Below are 21,264 nucleotides of genomic sequence, written 5' to 3' on the forward strand. Positions count from 1 at the left end.
ACCAAATTCAAAACCCAATGGATATACGAAAAAGTAAAAAAGATATCAAACCCAATCTTAAATAATTATCCAAAATATCATTTTCTCCATTAATCATATTAAAAAAACTTTTACAATTGAAATCGGATAAAAGATAGGATTGATTTGTGAGATAGCAATAGCAAAAAACAATATTCACCTAACTTGCACGTTTGAGTTACAATAGTACAGTATACTTTTCTTTTTTTTTCCTTTGTCTAAGCTTTTTTGTACAACAGTAATATACTTGATAGAAAGATTAATAGATTTCTTTATATATATGCTTACAGCCTTACAATATGCTTGTTGTCATTGGTTACACATAGTTAACCACAACAAAACCACATACACAACTGGAAAAAGAGATAAAATACACACAATTGGTAAAAGAAAAGCACACAATCACACAAGAGTACCTTTGCCGAAATCAAAACGAAGTTCACAACTCCAAGTTGTCTAGCATTGGTATGTTTATTTTATTTTATATATTATCAAATTAAACCAAACCAAACCATGAGTTAGGTTTGTTGGCAAAAACATAAGGTTTTATCATAAAAGTTTTTTTCTTCTTATTTACTTGCCAAGCAAGCGTGAAGCTTCTTCCTGGATAACCTTCCATGTCTCCTTCACGTGCCTCTCCTCCGTCAGTGGCGCTCCTATGGCGCAACGTAGTACGATTTTTCCCGACAAAGCCTGTTTCCCAAGCAAATCAATACATATATATATATCTTAGTTTAACAACATTATCCAACAAGAAGAACAAGAGAGAGAGATGTCAGTGGTACTTACAGTGTGAGAAAGGAACAGTTTCCCAGAAGAGTTCACTGCGTCTAGGAGGTTTCTGTTTCTGTCATTACACTCCTTTTCATCGTTATCCACAGGTAAGATACGGAAACAGACGAGGGAAAATATCCGAGGAGTCACAACCTGCAAAAAGAAAAATAATAAAACGTCATATATATATATATATATATATCTCTTGTCAAAGAATCTTTTTCCAGAATGTTTTTGAGCATTATTTTTTACACTTTACCTCAAAATTAGGATCTTGAGAGACAAGTTGTTCGAGATCTTTAGCGAGTTTGATATGGTTTCTTATATAGCTCTTCAAGGTCTCAGCTCCATAGAGCCTTAAAACCATCCATAATTTCAATGATCTGTTTAAATACAAACACGAACACAATCTTAGTATATTGTATATATGCAGATGTTCCTGAAGAAATTTAAATAACCTGAATCTTCGTCCGAGAGGGATCTGCCAATCTTTGTAATCAACAACCAAGTTTGCCTGAGAGGCCTGCCAAAAGCAAAAAAAAAAAGTGGATAATGTGACTAGTGTATATGATAAGATTTGAATTAAGAAATAAAAATCATTCCTACCTTGTTTTTGAGAAATTCTGGATTTGTTGACAGAGCTTCAGTGAGCACATACTGATCCTGTTTTATCAACATATTAACATGTTTATTTTTTTTCAATACTAGAAAGGAGAAAGTGTGACTAAATAAAAAAGAGCATATCTATGTACCTTGACCCAAAGTAGGGAACAATCAAAATTAGTGAGGAACCATTTGTGAGCATTCATGTTAAAAGAGTCTGCAGTTTCTACTCCGTCAATGTACTGTCTATACTCTGGACATATACACGCACTTCCAGCGTACGCTGCGTCCACGTGAAACCATATCTCATTTCTCTGAGAATGCAGTCAAGAGAATTAACATCAGCTTCTCTGCTGTTAAGTTAAGCTTTGTTGGGAATGTAAATAAATAACCTTTGCGATATTTCCTAGTGCAGCTAATGGATCAACTGCTGTTGAAGAAGTGGTCCCAACCTGCAAATAAATAAACGAATATTTTTGAGAGAACATGCTTCAAGAGGGAAAATAAGTTACAGGTTAGCTAGTGCTTACATTGCCACATAAGAAGAATGGAATCAATCCAGCTTCAATATCCTTAGAAACGGCTTCTTGAAGCAATTCTGGACGCAAAGCGTAATTTGTAGAGGAATCTGCCTTCAGCACCCTGCAATTCTCTGGATGGATTCCAGCTATCTGTCAAGAATAAAAAACCAGCAGAAAACATATTTAGATTTTTTTAACAAAAGAGAACTTTCTTTCTTGGATAAAAATATACAAAATATTCACCTGGCAAGCTTTCTGTAGAGCTGAATGTGTCTGGTCAGAGGAGTAGACAACGAGCTTCCCAAGCGCGTTCTTACCAACGCGTCTTAAGACCTTCTCGCGAGCACCAATCATAACAACAAGAATAGCTTCACTAGCTGACCCTTGGATCACCCCACCTCCATTTCCTACAATAACAAATTAACCCAACACTTTTGATATATGACTACGGTTATAGTATAGATTAAAGTTGATTATGTTTTTTTACATTAAGAGTTTTGGTGATTTTCTATTTAGTTATTACTTATTAGTTTTTTTTTTATTATTTGCTTCAAGTGTTTTCGTTTTTCTATTAAGTTGTATTACCTATAAAAAGATTTCATATGATTAATCAAAAAACAACTCCCCAAAATTAACTTAATCTCTAAGATAGATAAGGTTAAAATGGAAGTAAGTTTTTTTGTTCATATCACACTTAGCTAGGTCTGCATTAACCAAAAGTTTTTTTATGACAAGGTTTTTTTATGTTTTTTACCAAAAGTTTATGTTTTTACCAAAAAAAAAAGTTTTTTTATGACAAGGTTTTATGTGTTGATAGTTATATAACCTTTGGAGAGAAACTGCTCGGGCAGGTTGAGCAGTTTTGCAAGCCAATCAAGAACAATCATTTCGAGCTCAGTGGCAGCTGGAGAAGTGACCCAACTAAAACCAACAATTCCAAGACCAGCACTCAACATCTCACCCAAGAACCCTGCAACGCTGCTGTTAGAAGGGTAATAAGCATAGAAGGTGGGGCTTTGCCAATGCGTTATTCCAGGCAATATCTTCGTCTTAACATCTGCCAAATACAAAACTCACATCAGATTATCTATGCTCAACCAAAAAACAAAGTATCAGAAATGGTTCAAAAAACTGGAAGTGGGTATTCAGTTAATTCACCATCAAGAACTTGTTCCACCGTTTCAGGTTGGTCAGGTGCTGAATCAGGCAAAAGGTTGTGAAGATAACCAGGCTGTATCAGAGATAAGTAAATATCAACATTGTGTGACTAAACCAAAAAAATAAAACCCACATCAAATGGATGTTCACAGGGAAAAGAAAGTGACCTGAACTTGGCTAAGGACAGGGAAAGTTTCGATGGTTTTGTAATAATCAGCAATGAAATCAACCATTCGATGTCCATACTCCCTCAGTTGCTCAGAGTCCATCGGCTTCAACACGTTCCCACTACCATTTTCCCTGTAACATTATAAAATAAAAACAATTAAAAACTCCGACTAGAATCGTATAAAATCATGACAAAAAGGGATTTCCCAGTTTTCAAGAACTTACATTCTTTCTTGCGTATCTTTGAATTCGTGTTATCAAAAGGATCTGAATTGTTTGGGTTTCAGCAGGCGCAGAAATCTCTTATTTATAGAGGTAGGGCTGGGACTTCTGATATTCGGTTCGGGTTTGGATAAGATCCGATCGGGTCCGGGTTTTTCGGATAAATGAATTCTATACCCAATGGGTACTTAGTAAATTTCGGTTCGGGTTTCGGATCGGGTACTACCGGTTTCGGGTCGGTTCCGGGTACCCGTTTCTTATGTGAATTATATAAATATTTACAAAATAAAATAATTATATACCAGTTTTTTATTTATTTATTTTATTTTTTTAAAAAAAAGTTAATAGAAATCGTATATATATTAGTAATATGTATTAAATACAACGAAGTTGAACTAGTATAGTGGTATTGCAGTTGTTGTTTTGCCTATCCAACCCGGGTTCAACCCTCGAAAGATACAAATCTATGTTTTTTAAGCATAGAATTCGGGTTAAACGGGTATCCGTTCGGTTTCGGGTAAAAACCGGAACCGAACCGATACCCATGGATAATTAACACTAATACCCATCGGATAAATTGCCTAGAACCAAAACCGAACCGAACCGATCCATTTCGGGTCGGTTCCGGTTCGGGTATTCGGTTATGGATAAAAATCCCAGGCGGCGAGTTTTTTTTTTCTTTTTTAATTTAAATGTTTTATAAAAATTTAGATTATTTTCATAAAGAAGAAAATCGTAAGATTTGCCTAAAAGTAATAAAATAGTACGAAAGCCCTCTCCAAGTCGTTATCAACTATCTGAAATAAGTGTCAACGTGCAATGGTTAGTTTTCAGGTAAAAATGTTTGGAACTGAAGTAAAGTGCTAAAAAGAGTGGCCAGTACGCAATCACCCACTTGAATTCAATTTTTATAGGGACAGATTATTTACGTTGTTTGAGTTTATGGTAAAAAGGCGAAATCACATTTTTTATAGTATCAAGAAATGATTACAAAATTTTAGTTTTTAAAAACGGTTACAAATTGCTGAATTTATTCCGGTTTAAACACAATGAAGCATTTTGGTTGAATGATGAGGGTTATTTTGTTGGGCTAAATCAAAAGGAAAATTGTAAGTTTAATATATCCTTACCAAATTAAACCAAATAAACCAAAATTTTAAAGATTTCATACTTACATATACAGGCATATTTGATATATATATTTATTTATTGTTAAACATGAATAAAATATATGTGAACTCATTATTTAACTTAATTTTTACTGAAATTTGACTAATAACCAAATAAAATTAAATTAAATTTTTGATCCGTGGTTTTTATTTTTGAAACTTGTTAAAGACCTTAAAATTTTGCTATGATTTTTTCTGAGTATTTAGTAATTCAAATCCAAATTAAACATGATAATCAGAAATTATATAAAACCCCAAAGAAACTATTTTTCAATCCAAAACCCTTATGAAACCTAAAATAAAATATTTAAATATCAAAAATATATGTGCAATACCAAAAATTAAGTAAAACAATAAATAAGACTTTTCACATATTTTAATTAATTCATTAATAAAATTTTATATAGTTATATTTTTTTAACTAATGTGATCGTGCAACACAAATAAAATTTAAAATAACATTATAAATGTTTTGAGATATTTTATATTTTAAATATTTATAATTCTTTTATTTCCAACAAATTGTAATAAAAATATTATGAGCAGAAAGGAAATACAAAGGAAATAGTAATAACTGAAATTAGTTATAATAATTTAATTCATTAAAATTTATATGTAATTAGATTAATTTAAATAAAATATTAAGAAACCAAAAATAAATGGTAATAATTATAATTATTTGTAAAATTTATTAGGAGTATCTATCTAATTACTCATTATGAGAATTAACACGAGTACCACATATATGAAAATGATTTCTCAAATGATATTATAATGATATGCATATACATTTTTCTAAATAACAAAATCATAATATTTAGTTAATATGTTTATTTTTCAAAATTCTAAGTTTTTTTTGTAATTTATATCTATTAGACGTAAACAAAATATTATTTTGAATAATCTTAAATAAGAATTTTTAATGGTTTGGTTCATATTTTTTGGTATACTGGGTTTCATCATTTTTTTGAATTGAATCACAATTGTACTTATTTCTAATTAGACTAAAATAAGAACAATCTTGCTAATTACATTTTTCGTTTTCTTCTTAGACTATATATATATTTTTAAAATTCTGCCTAATTTGATATATGTTGCTTTAGATATAAAGAGATAAAACAAAGTATTTAGTGATTTAAAGTTGCATAAAAAAACCAAACATGTAGTAATTTAAATTTTATTTTTAGAACTTAATTATACTCAACACTCAAATTTTGATTCCATCAAGTAGTTCTTTGATTCAGATTAATCAATAATAATAAGTTTAGTTTTCAATCACACATTGCTTAAATTCTTTATTCACGTTTATGTAGTTTAATACATTTTAATATCTATTATTGATTTTTTCGAATAAACAAAATAACCATTTAAACAAAAATTGACTCATCGTAAAATTTCTTTTTAAAATTTAATTCAATCTCACAAATTATTTATCTGGTTTTAAGATAGTCATAAAAGATAAACAATTTGTTTGAAAAAATGATATTATATTATCAGTTTATGTTGTTTGAAAATTTATTTTATTTTATTATTTAATAAAAACATATTTATAATAAAAATAGCATTATATCTCTTAAAAACATATATATATACATATATATATATATATATATATATTTCTACTTATTTTATTTTTCAATTTTTGTTTTAAAGCTATGGTTATCTCTTTTTAATATAAATCTATATTTTTGTTTAAATGTGTAGATATTTCATTTTTATTTGTGTAATTGTAGAAAATATAAAACCCATCCAGAAGCATTAAGTGCTTTAAAGTTCAGAAAAAAAATCAGTGCTTTGTTTTGTACAATTTTCAGTGTTTACTGGACGTTGTATATCAGTTTATTATTGTTATTATTGTATATCAGTTTATTATTGTTATTATTCATTTTAGTCTTCCTTGATGTTTCTTACGAAATTTGTTTTTTTTTTGAGAAAATAGTTGTAGACAATTGTTCTAACGCAAATTTTATATATAAAAAAAAAAACAGATTTAAGAATTTTTGATTTTTTTGCTTACCCTTCTCTGTCATTTATGCAAAACAAAATGGTTATAAAGATAGTGACTTATTGGGCAGAATTGAGAAAATCTGTGGCTCGAATTTTTAGTATTACTTTATTTATTACATGTGTCTATTATTTAGGCATGAGGACCTCATTTAAAAAAAAATACACTGTCTGGGGACTTTACCGAAACTAATTAGTTTCTTACCGGTCTCTGCATCCCTACCTCCTTTATCACTAAACGGTCATTTAGGGGCTTAATTGGTGATATAACCCTAATTTTTTTCTAAACTATTTATCAACCTTTAACAAAATTGCATAATTTTTAATGAGAATATATATTTTCAACATTATTTAAAGAGAAATTTCCTATGATAGTATTTTTTAAGTTTTTGTCACAAAAATAGTTTTTAAAGAAGAAAATGACCAAAATAAGTTTTATTAAATGGTAAGAATGTATTTTAACCCTAGGGTTAACTAATCTAAACTTAGGGTTTAGAGTTAAGGGGTATGGTTTTGGGGATAGGGTTTAAAATTTTAAAAAATAAAAAATAGATATTAAAATTATCAAAATAAAAATGAGTTATTTTGGTCATTTTCTTTCTTGGGGTCTATTTTTATGACAAAAACTTAAAAAGAGCTATTCGATAGAATTGCCTTTATTTAGAAGTGTTTTTTTTCCTCAAATTTGCTAATTTATAATCGCTATATCCATATTCACAAAAATGACATGGATTTTGAATTTTTTTCACCTGATATTAAACTAATTCTGACATAAAAATGTCATTTACATGCGTTTATATTTTTTATAAGATAATTGAAACATAGTAATGACTTATACCACCACTAAACCAAATTATATATAGATATATATATATATATATTACTATTAATAAAAAAAGAATTATAAAATAATTCCAAATATAGAAAATTTCTTACATCAAAGTAAGATAGTAAACATCTAATAGTGTATAAATATTTATATTTTTTTGTCAAATTTACGGTAATTGTATATTAATAAAGACAACAATGACAAAATTCAAAATTAGTGGATAGTTAAATGTTTTAAATTTTACCTAAATCTATTAATCAGTGTGAAAATAATTGATTTCTATATTTTTTAGTTTATTCGGGTTTTGTCATAGTACTTTTATTGAGTAATTAATGGTTTGTTCATTAGATTAATAAATATTATTATTTTTAATCAATTTGATGTATTTTAGTTAAAAATAGAAACTAAAATATGTTAGAATTTATATATTTAAATATAGTTGATAGATGAAATACAACATAACAAAATTCTAATTTTAAATACAAACTTAATTGTTACTAGAATTTAAGCCTAAATAAAATCAGATAATTTTTTGTCAAGCCAAACCAAATGACTAGATTTAAGTGAATATATATTTTTAGTTATATATTTTCTTAGGCATATAATTTCTATATATAATATATTCACAAATATACATATTTTCACTTGAAGTCTGAGTTTGAATCGGTTTTATATAAAATGAAAAAAAAAATTGAAAGAGGGAAGAAAACCATAAATAAAAGAGGAACAAAAATAGGGAAGAAAAAAAAATGAATGCTTTTTAATTAGTAAAGTTTTTATCCAAAACATTAGTAAAGACACTAAGCCAGTTATAATATTGTAATTTACATAAAATATATGATAGCAATTTCTCTCAATGGTTATATCTATACTATTATTTGAGAAGTGAATTTGCTGATTTGTCATCTTATCCATAATTTTAGGCAATTTTACTTATTTATCATGTTTTTATTAGGTTTTAGCTAAATCATTGATTTATTATTAGTTTTTAGTTGAGTTACTAATTTATTAATTTAAAAAATACTCTTATTGAATCTTATATATAATTTAAACGAATTTTATTTTAATAATATTAATTTTTATGTTATATTAAATATTTAGTTAAGTTTTCTTATTTGTCATATTTTTATTAGGTTTTATACTTTTAGTTGGGTTATTGATTTATTATTAGTTTCAAACTTATTCACTAATTTATTAATTTAAACAATACCTTTAATGAGTTTTATATATAATTAAAAGCGATTTTTATTTAATAATATTAAATTTTTATTTTATATTAAATATTTTATTGTAAAATAATATAATATAATTATTAAAAAACATATTAAAAATAAGATAAGTTATATATATATATATATATTGTGTTGCTATCTGGAAACAATATTTTTATTATAACAGTTAAAAAATTAAGATACCAAATAATTTATAATTAAAATATAGTATTAGTCAAGAAAAAATATTTATATAAAGATATTTTCTAAACTATTTCTAGGATATGAGTATTTTTTAACATATATTTTGATGTTTGATCTATGAAAAAATATTTAGCATATATCAATATTTTGATGTTTGATTTAACTATTTGAAAACATAAATAAAAACTTATTATGTTGGTTTTAAATTAGTAAGACAAAAACTAATAAGAAGATTATGCCCGCATGTGCGGACAAAACACCTAGTAGTATATTGTAACTTGTTAATTATTCGTTCTATTTCTCTAAATTTAAATACATAATGACAACATCATTTACAATAAAAAAAAACAACTAAAAGTCAGAACTCTTGGACAATATCGCCATGGTTGATAAAAAAGAAGAATAATATCGCTTCTTGTAACAGTTTAAAGTTGGATGGCCTATACGGTGAGACCCAGTGGTGAATATCCTCCAAATCACCGTAGCTCATGCGACTCGCATGATGTGAGAGCAGTCCGTTGTCTAGATCACTAGATCGACTTATCAGATTTTTGACTATCCTAATGATAAACCAGTACACTATATATTATTTGATTAAACAAATCTAAATTTTACTATATGTAAACCAAAATATCTAAAGTATCACATATTACCAATAATGTGAACTTTACATATTGATTAGAGATTAAAGGTTTGGTTGTCTAGTTTGGCGTGCCTAAACAAAGCGTTATAAGAACATGGCGTTTTGTAAGGATATCCCTCATAACTTTACATACTATAGTACATAGTACAGTTTAAAAATAAGCACGAGATACTTTAATAACAAAACTAAAACTTAAATGGCAGATATATGTTAACGCCAGCTCCCATCTTGGTTATATAGACAGAGAAACTGAACGCACCGAAATCTATGTTTTGTTTTTTCTTTTTTTGAATTTCACCAAAAGTTTTGGCCATTACATTTGTTTCCTCAACCATCCCATTCTAAAATTTTTAGGTTTTATCGAAAAATGTGATTTCACCGTTTTATTGGGAAATACGTTTTTGAATTTTGACGGAAGAAAATAAGATTTTCGATTTTAGAAGGAAAATATGATTTCGTGACTTTGACAAAAAAAAATAATTTTAACAGAAAAATGCAATTTGCAAATAAATTTTATTTTGATATTTTTATGTTATAACTGCAAAATAATGCTTATATCATACTTATTTATTTATCTAAAATTCGTACCCACCTATTTTATTTGAATAAAGATAAATTTATATTAATATTCCATCAATTAAGGTGATGATTGTTTCAATAGTTTTTAGTTTTAGTTTTTGGTTTTTAGATTTTAGTTTTTAGTTTTTAGATTTTGGATTTTGGTTTTCACCTTTTGGCTTTTGGTTTTTGGTTTCTAGATTTTGATTTTGGCTTTTGGTTATGCTGTATTTTTTTTTTATTTTTCAAAACTTAATTAATACATTACTTTAAAATAATGCAATAAATAGCAATAAATATTTAGATTTACAATTAAAATATATCAAAAATATTGATATTATTATTTAAAATAAAATACAACAACATATTTTAATTATTATATTAAAAATTATATTATAGAAAATCTAAATAAAAATATATAAAATTACACAAAAATAAAATTATTTAAATCTTGAATAGCAAAAGTTTTCCTATATAAATATTATAAATTATACAAAAATAAAAAATACTCAAAATTTTGAAAATAATTATACATTTTTAAATTATTTATATTTTCTTAAAGATGAATGGCTATTTTTATTTTTCAGGATTAATACAATATATTGTATGAATAAATTATACATATTATTTTTTCTAATTTTTAGTTATTTATAATGTGACTAATAATTATTAAAAATATTCAATTATTTTATTTATAGAAATTAATAACTAATTTTAAAAATTAATTAATATTATTTATAAAATATACAAATTTATTTTAGAGATATGAAACACAAATAAATTATTTCACATTACTATTCAAATAATATCTAAAGTACAAAAATTGTATGATAATTTCATCTTTATGAAAATATTATTTATTAATTATTAATTAATTAAAATGTAGTAGTTTCTTCACAAAAAAAAATCAAAATTCGTTTTTTTTCATAAAAGCTAACAAAAGTTGGTTTTTAGTTTTTCTTCATAAATTGGTTAAACTTTTGAAAAACTAGTTTCCCTAAATTTTAGGGAATCTATTTGTTGAAAAGCTTGATTGGCAAATAAAATGGTTTTTACAAAAACAAAAACTAAAAGCTAAAACTTGATTGGAGGAAAAATGGTTTTTGAGAAAACAAAAACCAAAAACTAGTCTAAAAACTGAAAACAATCAACCTCTAAATACATTTGGATAGTCATCTAGATATTTGCATCTTAGCCTAAATTTAAAAATTCATCTAAATTGACCATTTGGACGGTACTCATTCTAATACAAAACAAATATTAAATTATCATCTCCATACAATTGGTTTATCATGTATGGACACCCTATCTTTTCTGCGTAACATTTCATTTTGTCCTAAACTAGATTGAATCTAAACCGTGCAAATCATTTTCACTAATATAGTTTAGTTATATTTGATTTGGGTCGATTAAATTTATACAACCAGCCAGTTCATATAAAATTTAACTTTGGTTACAATAAACCAGATTTGAAATTTTTTGAGTAAGCCCCATAGACCAATTTTAGTTTAATAAAAAATTAGGTGGATGTCCGCAATTTCATAGATGAAAATATTTAATAAAGTATAGATTCTATTTTATCAAATTTAATATTAAATATGATTTTTATTTATTATATATTAACTGAAAATATATTGTTATATTCATTTTTACTATTTTATTATTTTTAAAAGACAAACTGGATTACTTGAACATGTTTATTTATAATAAAATGTACTGAAAATTACACTAAATTAATTATATATGTTTCATTTCTTTCAAAAATAATAATAATTGAGTTTATAAGATATAAAATATTGATTTTTAATTTCTAAAAATTGTAGATAAAAAAAGAACTTTTGATTAATAACTATAAATGTTACTATATACAACCTAAAATATAATAAAATAATTAATTCATTAATAATTATTATAATGTATTATATATGACTTATATAGAAAATAAAAATATTTTAATGTTGATTTATAATAGAAAATAAAGCTATTGGATTTTATAAATTTATTTAGAAATATATATATATATATATATATATATAGTTTATAAATAAAAGATTAGTGAAGAAAAAGAAATGATGAAGCATTATATAAACTTGTCATAATTGTTATAATTACTTACTTTAAATGATTATGTGTAATATTATATTGATTGTCATGGTAACTAATATTACTTGGTTCTATAAATTGCCTCCTTTAGACTTGATAAAAATAAATAAAAATTAAAAGTCATCAACTAATCAATATATAAAATGTTTTCCTAAGCTTCATCTATGATCGACACTTAAGCAAAAATAATTTAACAAATTCTCGTTTAATATATAGTAAGATTAGTAAGTTGTGTTTGAAGATGATGAACTCGGACCTTATTGTCCGCTGAGGATTTTTTCTTTAAATTTTTCACAAATCGTGAGAGTTTATGAGAGACGAGATCGTAAAACAAACTCGAGTCTGTATCCATCAAATAACCATCGAATTAACTAACCTCCATGATTCTAGATTGCCTCCATATTATCAAAAGGGAACAATGAATACAACATAACAATGGTGGAATCACCAACGCTCAAATGCAAGATCAGTTTCTTTATCCACGATGGCAAGTTTTGTAAATTTTTAATAAGAAAGCAAGCTTGAGTAGAAAAGAATTACTAACTTGAAGAGAAAGCTTTTTGTTAAATCCATCTTCAACATCGAGCTTTTATGATAAGAGGTCTTTTCATAGTCCACATTTACATTAGATACGAGGAGAACATTCCCTCCAAGATGTCGTCCCTTTTCATAGTTGATTATTAGATCAGATTAGAGATAGTCTTCTCTCCATTCCGCCTCACCTCGGATCCAACCTTTTTCCTTTCAATCTTCATGGAGTGTACGAGGCCACTTTGATGTGTGTGTTTTTCCTTTTTGGTTGTTAGTTTCCTATGTTTCTTGGCTTGGCTGTTCTCCGTTTGTACCTCTCTTAATAAGTGAAATAAAATGAGTATGTTTTCTTACCAAAATTGAACTTTATAGTTTTAACACAATATTTATATATTATTGTATGGTTATGGTCATGTTCGGCCGCATGCTGCAGTGATTTTGCGACCAAAATGTTATTAGATTCATTGTAACAGGTTCTGCGAATTGCGATATGCGCCTGCAACCTAAAACAAATCGCATGTCATAGATTTTTTTTTTTTTAAAATCACTAATTTTTCAGCTGTTTAACACAACAATTTGCAACCATTGCACGTGACATCAAAATGAACAACAAACTGTGACCTGCTCGCGTGATTAGTTTCGTGACAAGACAACAACATACAACCTGCGATGACAATCAAATGAACAAAACAGAGCCTATGTGACCACAAAACCTTACTAAACTTATGTGGTAGCCCAATACTGTTTTTTTCCGGTGTAACATTTCAATTTGTCCAAAAACGAAATTGAATCAAAACTGGAGCATATCAATTTGATAAAACTAAACCGAACAATTTGGGTCGGTTAAATTTACACCGGATTGGCAAAAATTCAAGTAAGGCCCGTAGATGAAATATGAGGCCAAGGAGGAGTCGGGGACTAACACCCAAAAACGGAAACGGTTTAGTGGATACGACGGTGGCAAACGGCCACCAGTTTTGTCGTTTCGAGAAGCATAGAAACCACGCACGTGAGAGAGCGCGCGTTTGTGTATTGTTGATGGATCAGCATCGCCTTCTTTTATTTTTGCCGTACTCCGAAAGCAGTCTCACTACCCTACGCCCCTTCCCACCATCAAACATTAAATTCTCTCTCTCTCTCTCTTCTCTGCTTCGAAATTACTTTACTCTCTCTCTCTCTCTCTCAATTACTCGGTTACCTTCAGCCGGAGAAGCTCTCGTTCCTTCTCTCTTTCGCAAACCTTACTCTCAACGTTCGACTCTGCTTCCAGCTGTGTGCAGATCTCCAGCCGCATTGCGTGGATCTATCGAAATCGCGTTAAACCCCCTCGACCCTAGGGTTTTGTGTTGGGGGAGAAAAAAAATCAATGTCTGCGAAGCTTTTATGGTTAAACTTCTGATTCAGGACGACAAGCTTCATTTTGATTCTTTGAATAATCGGAGAGTGTCCAGCGAAGAGGACGCGGACGTTCGGTGTATCCGTTGCTGACGAATGCGGAACTTTGCGATGCATCTGCTGCTGTTTCTACTTCTTCATTCTCCCGTATGCTTTGGTATGAAACTAGTGTACATATCTTCTTTTGGTGAAAATAGAAAAAAATTAGTAGGAAGCGATTGAGAAAGGATTTAGCTAAGGTTTGCTCTTGCTTGCGTGACAGCTGAAGATGAGCTATATTTAGAATTGTTTATTAGGATATAATTAGTTATTATTATGTGTAAAGTAAGCAAAAGGGGTTTAGTTTTACGATTTTGGATTAATTAAAAGTTTGGAATCTGTGGCTGTGAAGCGTGAGAGTGACGATTATTTCAAACGTTAGTTTCCACCCTACTTAGATAGTGGCACATAGATATAGAGAGCTTAGTTTCTCTCTTATTGAGTATCAGTGTAGTCTTTAACGCAGGCTGCTTTGTACTTTCATTTTTAAGTATTCTTGTGTGCCGCTATGAACTTGTATATAAAGAAATGGTCTGTAGATGACTTATCAGCTTACTCTTATCTTTTGCAGCTAGGCTCTTTCCTGTGAGCTTCCCGTTTAGCCGATCAAAATCGCATCAAATGCGTTTTTTTCATCCTCATCTCTATCCATCTGTTGCTCCTGCACCTTCACCAGGTCAGCAAAAGGGGATGCTTTTAGTCACATAGTCCTAACCACATAGTATACTAGTGTAAACTCTGTTTCTGCCAAGGTTGGGTATTTAATATGGTTATTTTTTTTATTTTTATTTTCAGCTTTGGCCCCCAAACCAAACATCATTCCCACACCAAGACACAACGGTCACTACCACCACCATCGTCTTGTGACTTCAGCTTCACCTTCCTCCTCACATGGTACTCCATTTTTGCTACTTGTTGATTATCAATAGATAAAAAAGTAGTAATTACTCAATTTTCTGTGTTTTTCTGTTTGTATAGATTGTCAACAGGCATGCGTGGAGCCTCTTACTTCATCTCCCTTAGGTTCACCTTGTGGTTGTGTTTTCCCCATGAAAGTTCAGCTTCTGCTAAGCGTCGCGCCTTTTTCTATTTTCCCCGTGACCAGCGAGTTAGAAATTGAGGTTGCTGCTGGAACATACTTGGAACAAAGCCAAGTCAAAATAATGGGTGCCAGTGCCGACAGTGAAAACCAAGGGAAGACTGTGGTGGACATTAACCTTGTTCCACTTGGGGAAAAATTCGACAGTACTACGGCCACCCTTATTTATCAAAGGTTCCGGCACAAGAAAGTGCCTCTAAATGAGTCTGTTTTTGGTGATTATGAGGTTACACACATAAGTTATCCAGGTATAACTGTTTTCTCTGTAACACTAGTTTCTACCCTTTCTTTTGCTTTCCGTTCTTTTAGAACTTGTTGACTTCGCTTCAGGAATTCCTTCTTCTTCACCATATATTGTGGAAGGTGCTCCAACTGAAAGTACTAGAGGGCTTCCACTCACTGCAAACTTTGCCAACAAAAGCCAGGGAATAGATTTTCGAACGATTGCAATCATTGTCCTGTCAGGTTTCGTGCTCGCTCTGGTTTTAGCTGGCGCTGTATTTATAGTCATGCAATGGAACAAAGTTGAGATGTCATCTACTGCTGTTGGCCCTGCATTGGCTTCATCGATGAAGAAAACGCCTGGTAATTTTCTCCCTTTGACTTTATAACCGATACTTTCATTTCCTGGATGAATCTGTTCCTGACATTTTACATACCTTGTAGGTGCTGGATTTATGTTTTCTAGTAGCGTCAGAAGCTCGGGATCAGATTCTTTGATGTCGTGCATGGCTATGTGTGCTTTATCCGTTAAGACCTTTACACTTTCCGAGCTCGAGAAGGCAACTGATAAATTCAGTGCCAAGCGGGTTTTGGGCGAGGGAGGATTTGGTCGTGTTTATCAGGGCAGCATGGAAGATGGAACCGAGATTGCAGTTAAGCTGCTAACTAGGGACAATCAGAATCGAGACCGTGAGTTTATCGCAGAAGTCGAGATGCTAAGCCGTTTGCACCACCGCAACCTTGTAAAACTGATTGGAATATGCATTGAAGGCCGTACTCGTTGCTTGATTTACGAGCTCGTCCACAATGGGAGTGTCGAGTCCCACTTGCACGGTGACATACTCTATCCTCTGCACTTTCTTAGAAACTCTATTTGACACTTCTCCTTTTATCACCATCTAAAGCCTGGGTTTTAACTGTGTTGATTAAACAGAAGGAACGCTTGACTGGGATGCGCGGTTGAAGATTGCACTCGGAGCAGCGAGAGGACTGGCCTATCTCCATGAAGATTCAAATCCCCGAGTAATCCACCGGGATTTCAAGGCCAGCAATGTTCTCCTGGAAGATGACTTTACCCCGAAGGTCTCAGACTTTGGACTGGCGAGAGAAGCTACCGAAGGAAGCCAACATATTTCAACTCGGGTCATGGGGACCTTTGGGTAAAGCTTCTTGCTTTGAATACCCAATCTAATGCTTATATGATGAATACAGATACTCTAGTCAAATGCTGGCCTTACAGTGGATATACTTTGTAGGTATGTGGCCCCTGAGTATGCAATGACGGGGCATCTCCTTGTGAAAAGCGATGTCTATAGTTACGGTGTGGTTCTACTCGAGCTTCTCACCGGTAGAAGACCTGTTGACATGTCACAGCCTTCGGGAGAAGAAAATCTCGTGACGTGGGCGAGACCGTTACTAGCCAACAGAGAGGGGCTGGAGCAGCTGGTTGACCCCACATTGGCTGGGACCTACGACTTTGATGACATGGCAAAAGTGGCTGCGATTGCGTCCATGTGCGTCCACCTAGAGGTCTCGCACAGACCGTTCATGGGTGAAGTGGTGCAGGCACTGAAACTTATATACAACGACGCAGATGAGACATGTGGTGGGGACTATTGCAGCCAGAAGGAGTCATCAGTGCCGGACTCTGCAGACTTCAAAGGAGATCTAGCTCCCTCGGATAGCAGCTGGTGGAATTTGACACCTCGGTTAAGGTATGGTCAAGCGTCTACGTTCATAACGATGGATTATAGCTCAGGGCCGCATGAGGAGATGGAGAACCGGCCTCACTCTGCCTCTAGCATTCCTGGAGAAGGAGGACTGTTTCTAGAAAACAGGTCGGGTCCTTTACGGCCAGTTAGAAGTAGAAGAAACTATTTTAGATCGAGAGGAAGCATGAGCGAACACGGGGGACCATCATCATCTAGACATCTCTGGTCCGTGAACGGCGACTGGTTCTGAGAAAGCAGAGAAAATGTACAGTAAAGAAAAGGGGCTCACAACTCTTGAGCTGCATGGTTAGGTTTGGTAAAGACATTCCGGTTAGGAGTTCGTTTTTGTTTTTCGTTTTATCACACTTTCAGCAAATAGATTTAATTGTTTGGTTGAGGATGCAAAAGCAACTGCATAGGGAGGGTGTCTGTATCTATTTCTCTATATTCTTCTTCCCCACAAAAAAAAAAAAAACTTTTTTAGTTTCGTGTTAATGTCTTAGTGACTAGTAACACACAAGTCCCAAAAAGTCCTTTAACTCTCTTTTTTGGTAGAAACAAAAATGAAATCATACATTTCAATGGCGACGAGAAGAGAACCAAACACAGTGGTGAGAAGCTTCGGATGCTTTGATTTTAGCACTTGGTCAAATGGTAACAAATTGACATGCATGTGGGATGCGGTTGTGTTGCGCCGAAGAAGACCGTTGGAAGTTATAAATATAATAGGCCGAGCCATTATGTAGGCCTTAACATAGGCCCAAAAGCTCGAGTGTGGGTGGAGCAGACAGAGATGGCTTTATATCAGGAGAGGCAGGCAAATGTGGTTCGTTTTTGCTCCTAATCTCGATCGGTAATTAAGTCATTAACGTCCGCCGTTTTGGTTCCATACAGATTCTGGGCTCATTTCTTCTTTTTATCGATTGAATTTGGGGTTTTTCGTTTTGTTTTAATTTTTTTTTGCTTTATACTAAAAAAACCCTAATTTTGATACATTTTAGAACCTTCTCGAAGAGATCCTTTGTTGTCTTTTTTGGATTTGATTTGAGCAAGAAGAAAAAGAAGAAATGCCTCCAAAGCAACAACCAAAGGCCGATTTGGCGAAAAAGCAGAAGCAAGTTGAAGACAAGACATTCGGTCTGAAAAACAAGAACAAGAGCAAGAATGTTCAAAAGTATGTCCAGAGTCTCAAGCAATCTGTTCAGCCTAAACCCGACGCTTCTAAAGTTGCAGCCAAGGTAACTATGAATCTGTCTGATATTCCGTTGAGTTTCTTGAAATGATTAGGAGTTAAGTGTTCTACTTCTTGATAGTGGAGTTGATGTTTTATATAATCTATTTTTTCTAGTGATAGTTTGTAGTTAATTATTTCTTACGAAAAGAATATGTTTGGTTTGAGGACAGAAAAAGAAAGAGGAAGAGAAGGCCAGAGAACAGGAGTTGAATGAGTTGTTCAAGGTTGCCATTAGTCAGCCAAAAGTTCCTGTTGGTAAATGTTTCTCTTTCTTTTTTTAACAAAATATGCTCTCTCATGTAAAGTTCATTCTTCCTTGTGTTGTGTTTCCATGTGTATTTATAATAGAATATGTTTTTTGGCAGGTGTGGATCCAAAGTCCATCTTGTGTGAGTTTTTCAAGGCGGGGCAGTGTCAAAAGGGATTCAAGTGCAAGTTCTCTCATGATTTGAACATTCAGAGGAAGGGTGAGAAGATCGATATCTACAGCGACAAGCGTGATGAAGGTAAAAGCGCAAGAGTTATATATATATATATATATATATATATATATATGTATCATTTTGGTCTCTTGAACCACAGTGTTATACTCTGCTTATATTATTTAAGATGGAGACATGGAGGAGTGGGATCAAGAGACCCTTGAGAAGGTTGTGGAATCGAAGAAAAATGAATACAACCAGAACAAGCCAACTGATATTGTAAGCCCGTATTCTTTCTCTCTCTTTGTATCTCAAACCTTTCTTGGCGAGTTTTGGTACATGTTGATTGAGGACTCTTTCTGGTTTTGTGGTATAAGTTCTCTTGCACAATATATATTTAGCCTTTAGATTGTGATGCTTTAGTGTAGATTACGTTTGCATTTTTGAATGTGACCAAGTTTTTTAGCTGATATTATATGTTGCCTTTAGGAGCTATTTGGTTCCTACACTGTCTCTTTCCCTTCCCTTGTTCCCTGTTGTCTTTCTCCTCACCTGGATCATGCATGCGTGACAAGAACTCATGCTTCTGGTGATGGTAGTGTGCTTTAAACGACACTTTTTATCATTTGATGTGACTGTTTCTTAACAATATAGTTATAGCTAATTCTAAAACTAAGAGAAGTCATTATTATTCCCCAAACATGATGAATTTCGTTATCTCGCATGACTTCATATAATAGTTTTTTTTTTTCCCCACCGATATGTATATATAAAACAGGTTTGCAAGTATTTTCTGGACGCGGTGGAGAAGAAACAGTACGGGTGGTTCTGGGCTTGCCCCAACGGTGGCAAAGAGTGCCATTACAGACACGCTCTTCCTCCTGGCTATATCCTTAAATCTCAAATGAAGGCTCTCTTGGAAGAGGAGTCACAGAAGATGCCAGTTGAAGAAGAAATCGAAAGCGAGGTTTTAATACTCTTCTTCTTCTTCCAGCTATTCCCAAATCTGCTCATAAGCTGCTACGTAGGTCCATAAACTTGATTCTTGTTCTATTGTTTCAGCGTGCGAAACTGAAAACGGCGACGCAAATGACACCTGCGCTATTTATGGAGTGGAAGAGGAAGAAGATAGCTGAGAGGGATGCAGGTTTGGCTGCTTCTCAGGCGGAGAGAGCTAAGAACGACCGTATGAGGTTAAAATCCACCATTTCATCATTTTTGTTGCCTAGTCAGTGTGACTCATTGTTGAGCTGATTCATTGTGTGTAATCTCTCAGTGGTCGGGAGCTGTTTCTGTCCAATGCAAGCTTGTTTGTGGATGATGCTGAGGCTTTTGAAGAATACCAGAGGGAAAAGGAAGAGGAAGAAATTGAACAGAAGGTGATCTCTCTCTCTCTCACTCACTCATCATTTAATAAGCCAAAGCAAGTCATGTTAATGGAATCTTGAGTTTTTTGCTTCTCAGGAAAAGAACAAAGAAACAGAGGCAGGGACAAGCAAGGGTAGTGGTGATGCTGAACAGAAAGAAGTTGAAGACGACGAAGATGATGATGATGATGATGATTTGGACATGGATGAGCTTGATGAATTGGAAGCAAGCTTGTCGAAAACATCGATCCAGATTCGTGAGCCAAACAATGAAGGATCATCATCTTGAGATGTGTGAGAGAGGTGAAAGCACATGTTTTGGATTGTGTAATTTCAGATATATTGGATTGTGTACTTTCAGTTACTGTTAAGATTTTAAAGCTCATCAATGACTAATACCACCTTTTGTTGAGAAAAAGGCTTCCGACATGTGTAACTTATAGATTACAGTTTTGTTGGAAAAGTAGTTACTGGATATGCATTGGTTCACTTCATCAGTTTACAAGGCTAGACAAGATTGGGTAAGACAAGAAAAATGTATGTTGGTAAACATAGTTGTTGGGTTGCCTGTTTTATATGGATTGTTTTTTAACTTGACACTGGAAACTTAACAGGCCAAGCCATGAGAATATTTATTTTTGGTTTTTGTCAGTGATTCTTATTCATTTTCTTGTTCCGAGTCAGAAGAAGTCTACTGTTCATAGCGATCTAACCATATACATTTGCTTATCAATCCTAATGGATATTCTCCTTTTGACGGTTGTTCTTGAAGTGCTGGACGACAAAGATTTTTCAGTCAGAGAAGTTGCTCTTTCGCTGATTTCCATATCTCTGTAAAATTACGAATACATTTTCTTAGTACTTGTATATATCTCACTTGATGATTTCAGAAAGATGCCACGGAAGACTCAGTTGAGATAGTGATTGAGAAGCAGCTTCATGTCTTGAAGGACTCCGTTCCAAAAGTAACAGATTTGCATGCTAAAACCCAATACGATCGATGCTCAACTGTATGTAGTTAAGAGTTGCACTCTACTCATAGCCTCATTTGATTGCTA

At 32.0% G+C, this 21,264-nt stretch overlaps 3 protein-coding genes across 6 annotated transcripts; 2 read left to right on the forward strand and 1 right to left on the reverse strand.

Moving 5' to 3' along the window:
* Positions 1-262: 262 nt before the first annotated feature.
* On the reverse strand, positions 263-3,573 carry LOC106365308 (phenylacetaldehyde synthase-like). Of its 3 annotated transcripts, XM_013804758.3 has the most exons (13): positions 3,468-3,572; positions 3,242-3,374; positions 3,075-3,147; positions 2,743-2,973; positions 2,160-2,323; positions 1,926-2,066; positions 1,788-1,847; positions 1,545-1,709; positions 1,399-1,455; positions 1,251-1,315; positions 1,052-1,175; positions 808-945; positions 263-711 (listed from the first exon to the last, which is right to left on the reverse strand). In XM_013804758.3, coding segments are annotated over exons 1-13 (1,473 nt in total). In that variant the 5' UTR covers positions 3,470-3,572; the 3' UTR covers positions 263-591. The 3 variants fall into 3 exon arrangements, with proteins under 3 accessions (XP_013660212.1, XP_048621069.1, XP_022564259.1); XM_048765112.1 differs by lacking the exon at positions 2,743-2,973 and having other exon boundaries at positions 3,468-3,573; XM_022708538.2 differs by having other exon boundaries at positions 1,052-1,315; positions 3,468-3,573.
* Positions 3,574-13,749: 10,176 nt separating this feature from the next.
* Positions 13,750-17,666, forward strand: LOC111213329 (receptor-like serine/threonine-protein kinase ALE2). Its single transcript, XM_022715056.2, has 8 exons — positions 13,750-14,268; positions 14,722-14,826; positions 14,946-15,044; positions 15,129-15,497; positions 15,580-15,834; positions 15,916-16,305; positions 16,406-16,631; positions 16,728-17,666. Exons 1-8 carry the CDS (start codon positions 14,208-14,210, stop codon positions 17,431-17,433), a joined length of 2,211 nt encoding a protein of 736 aa, XP_022570777.1. The 5' UTR covers positions 13,750-14,207; the 3' UTR covers positions 17,434-17,666.
* A 242-nt stretch (positions 17,667-17,908) lies between these two features.
* On the forward strand, positions 17,909-20,703 carry LOC106368937 (zinc finger CCCH domain-containing protein 21-like). Of its 2 annotated transcripts, none has more exons than XM_022715058.2 (9): positions 17,909-18,036; positions 18,185-18,421; positions 18,588-18,672; positions 18,783-18,923; positions 19,027-19,118; positions 19,618-19,806; positions 19,902-20,032; positions 20,116-20,218; positions 20,304-20,703. In XM_022715058.2, exons 2-9 carry the CDS (start codon positions 18,251-18,253, stop codon positions 20,493-20,495), a joined length of 1,104 nt encoding a protein of 367 aa, XP_022570779.1. In that variant the 5' UTR covers positions 17,909-18,036; positions 18,185-18,250; the 3' UTR covers positions 20,496-20,703. The 2 variants fall into 2 exon arrangements, with proteins under 2 accessions (XP_022570779.1, XP_048621071.1); XM_048765114.1 differs by having other exon boundaries at positions 17,969-18,009.
* Positions 20,704-21,264: the final 561 nt, after the last annotated feature.

This window comes from Brassica napus, chromosome C8 (genome assembly GCF_020379485.1).
Source record: "Brassica napus cultivar Da-Ae chromosome C8, Da-Ae, whole genome shotgun sequence".
NCBI lineage: Eukaryota > Viridiplantae > Streptophyta > Magnoliopsida > Brassicales > Brassicaceae > Brassica > Brassica napus.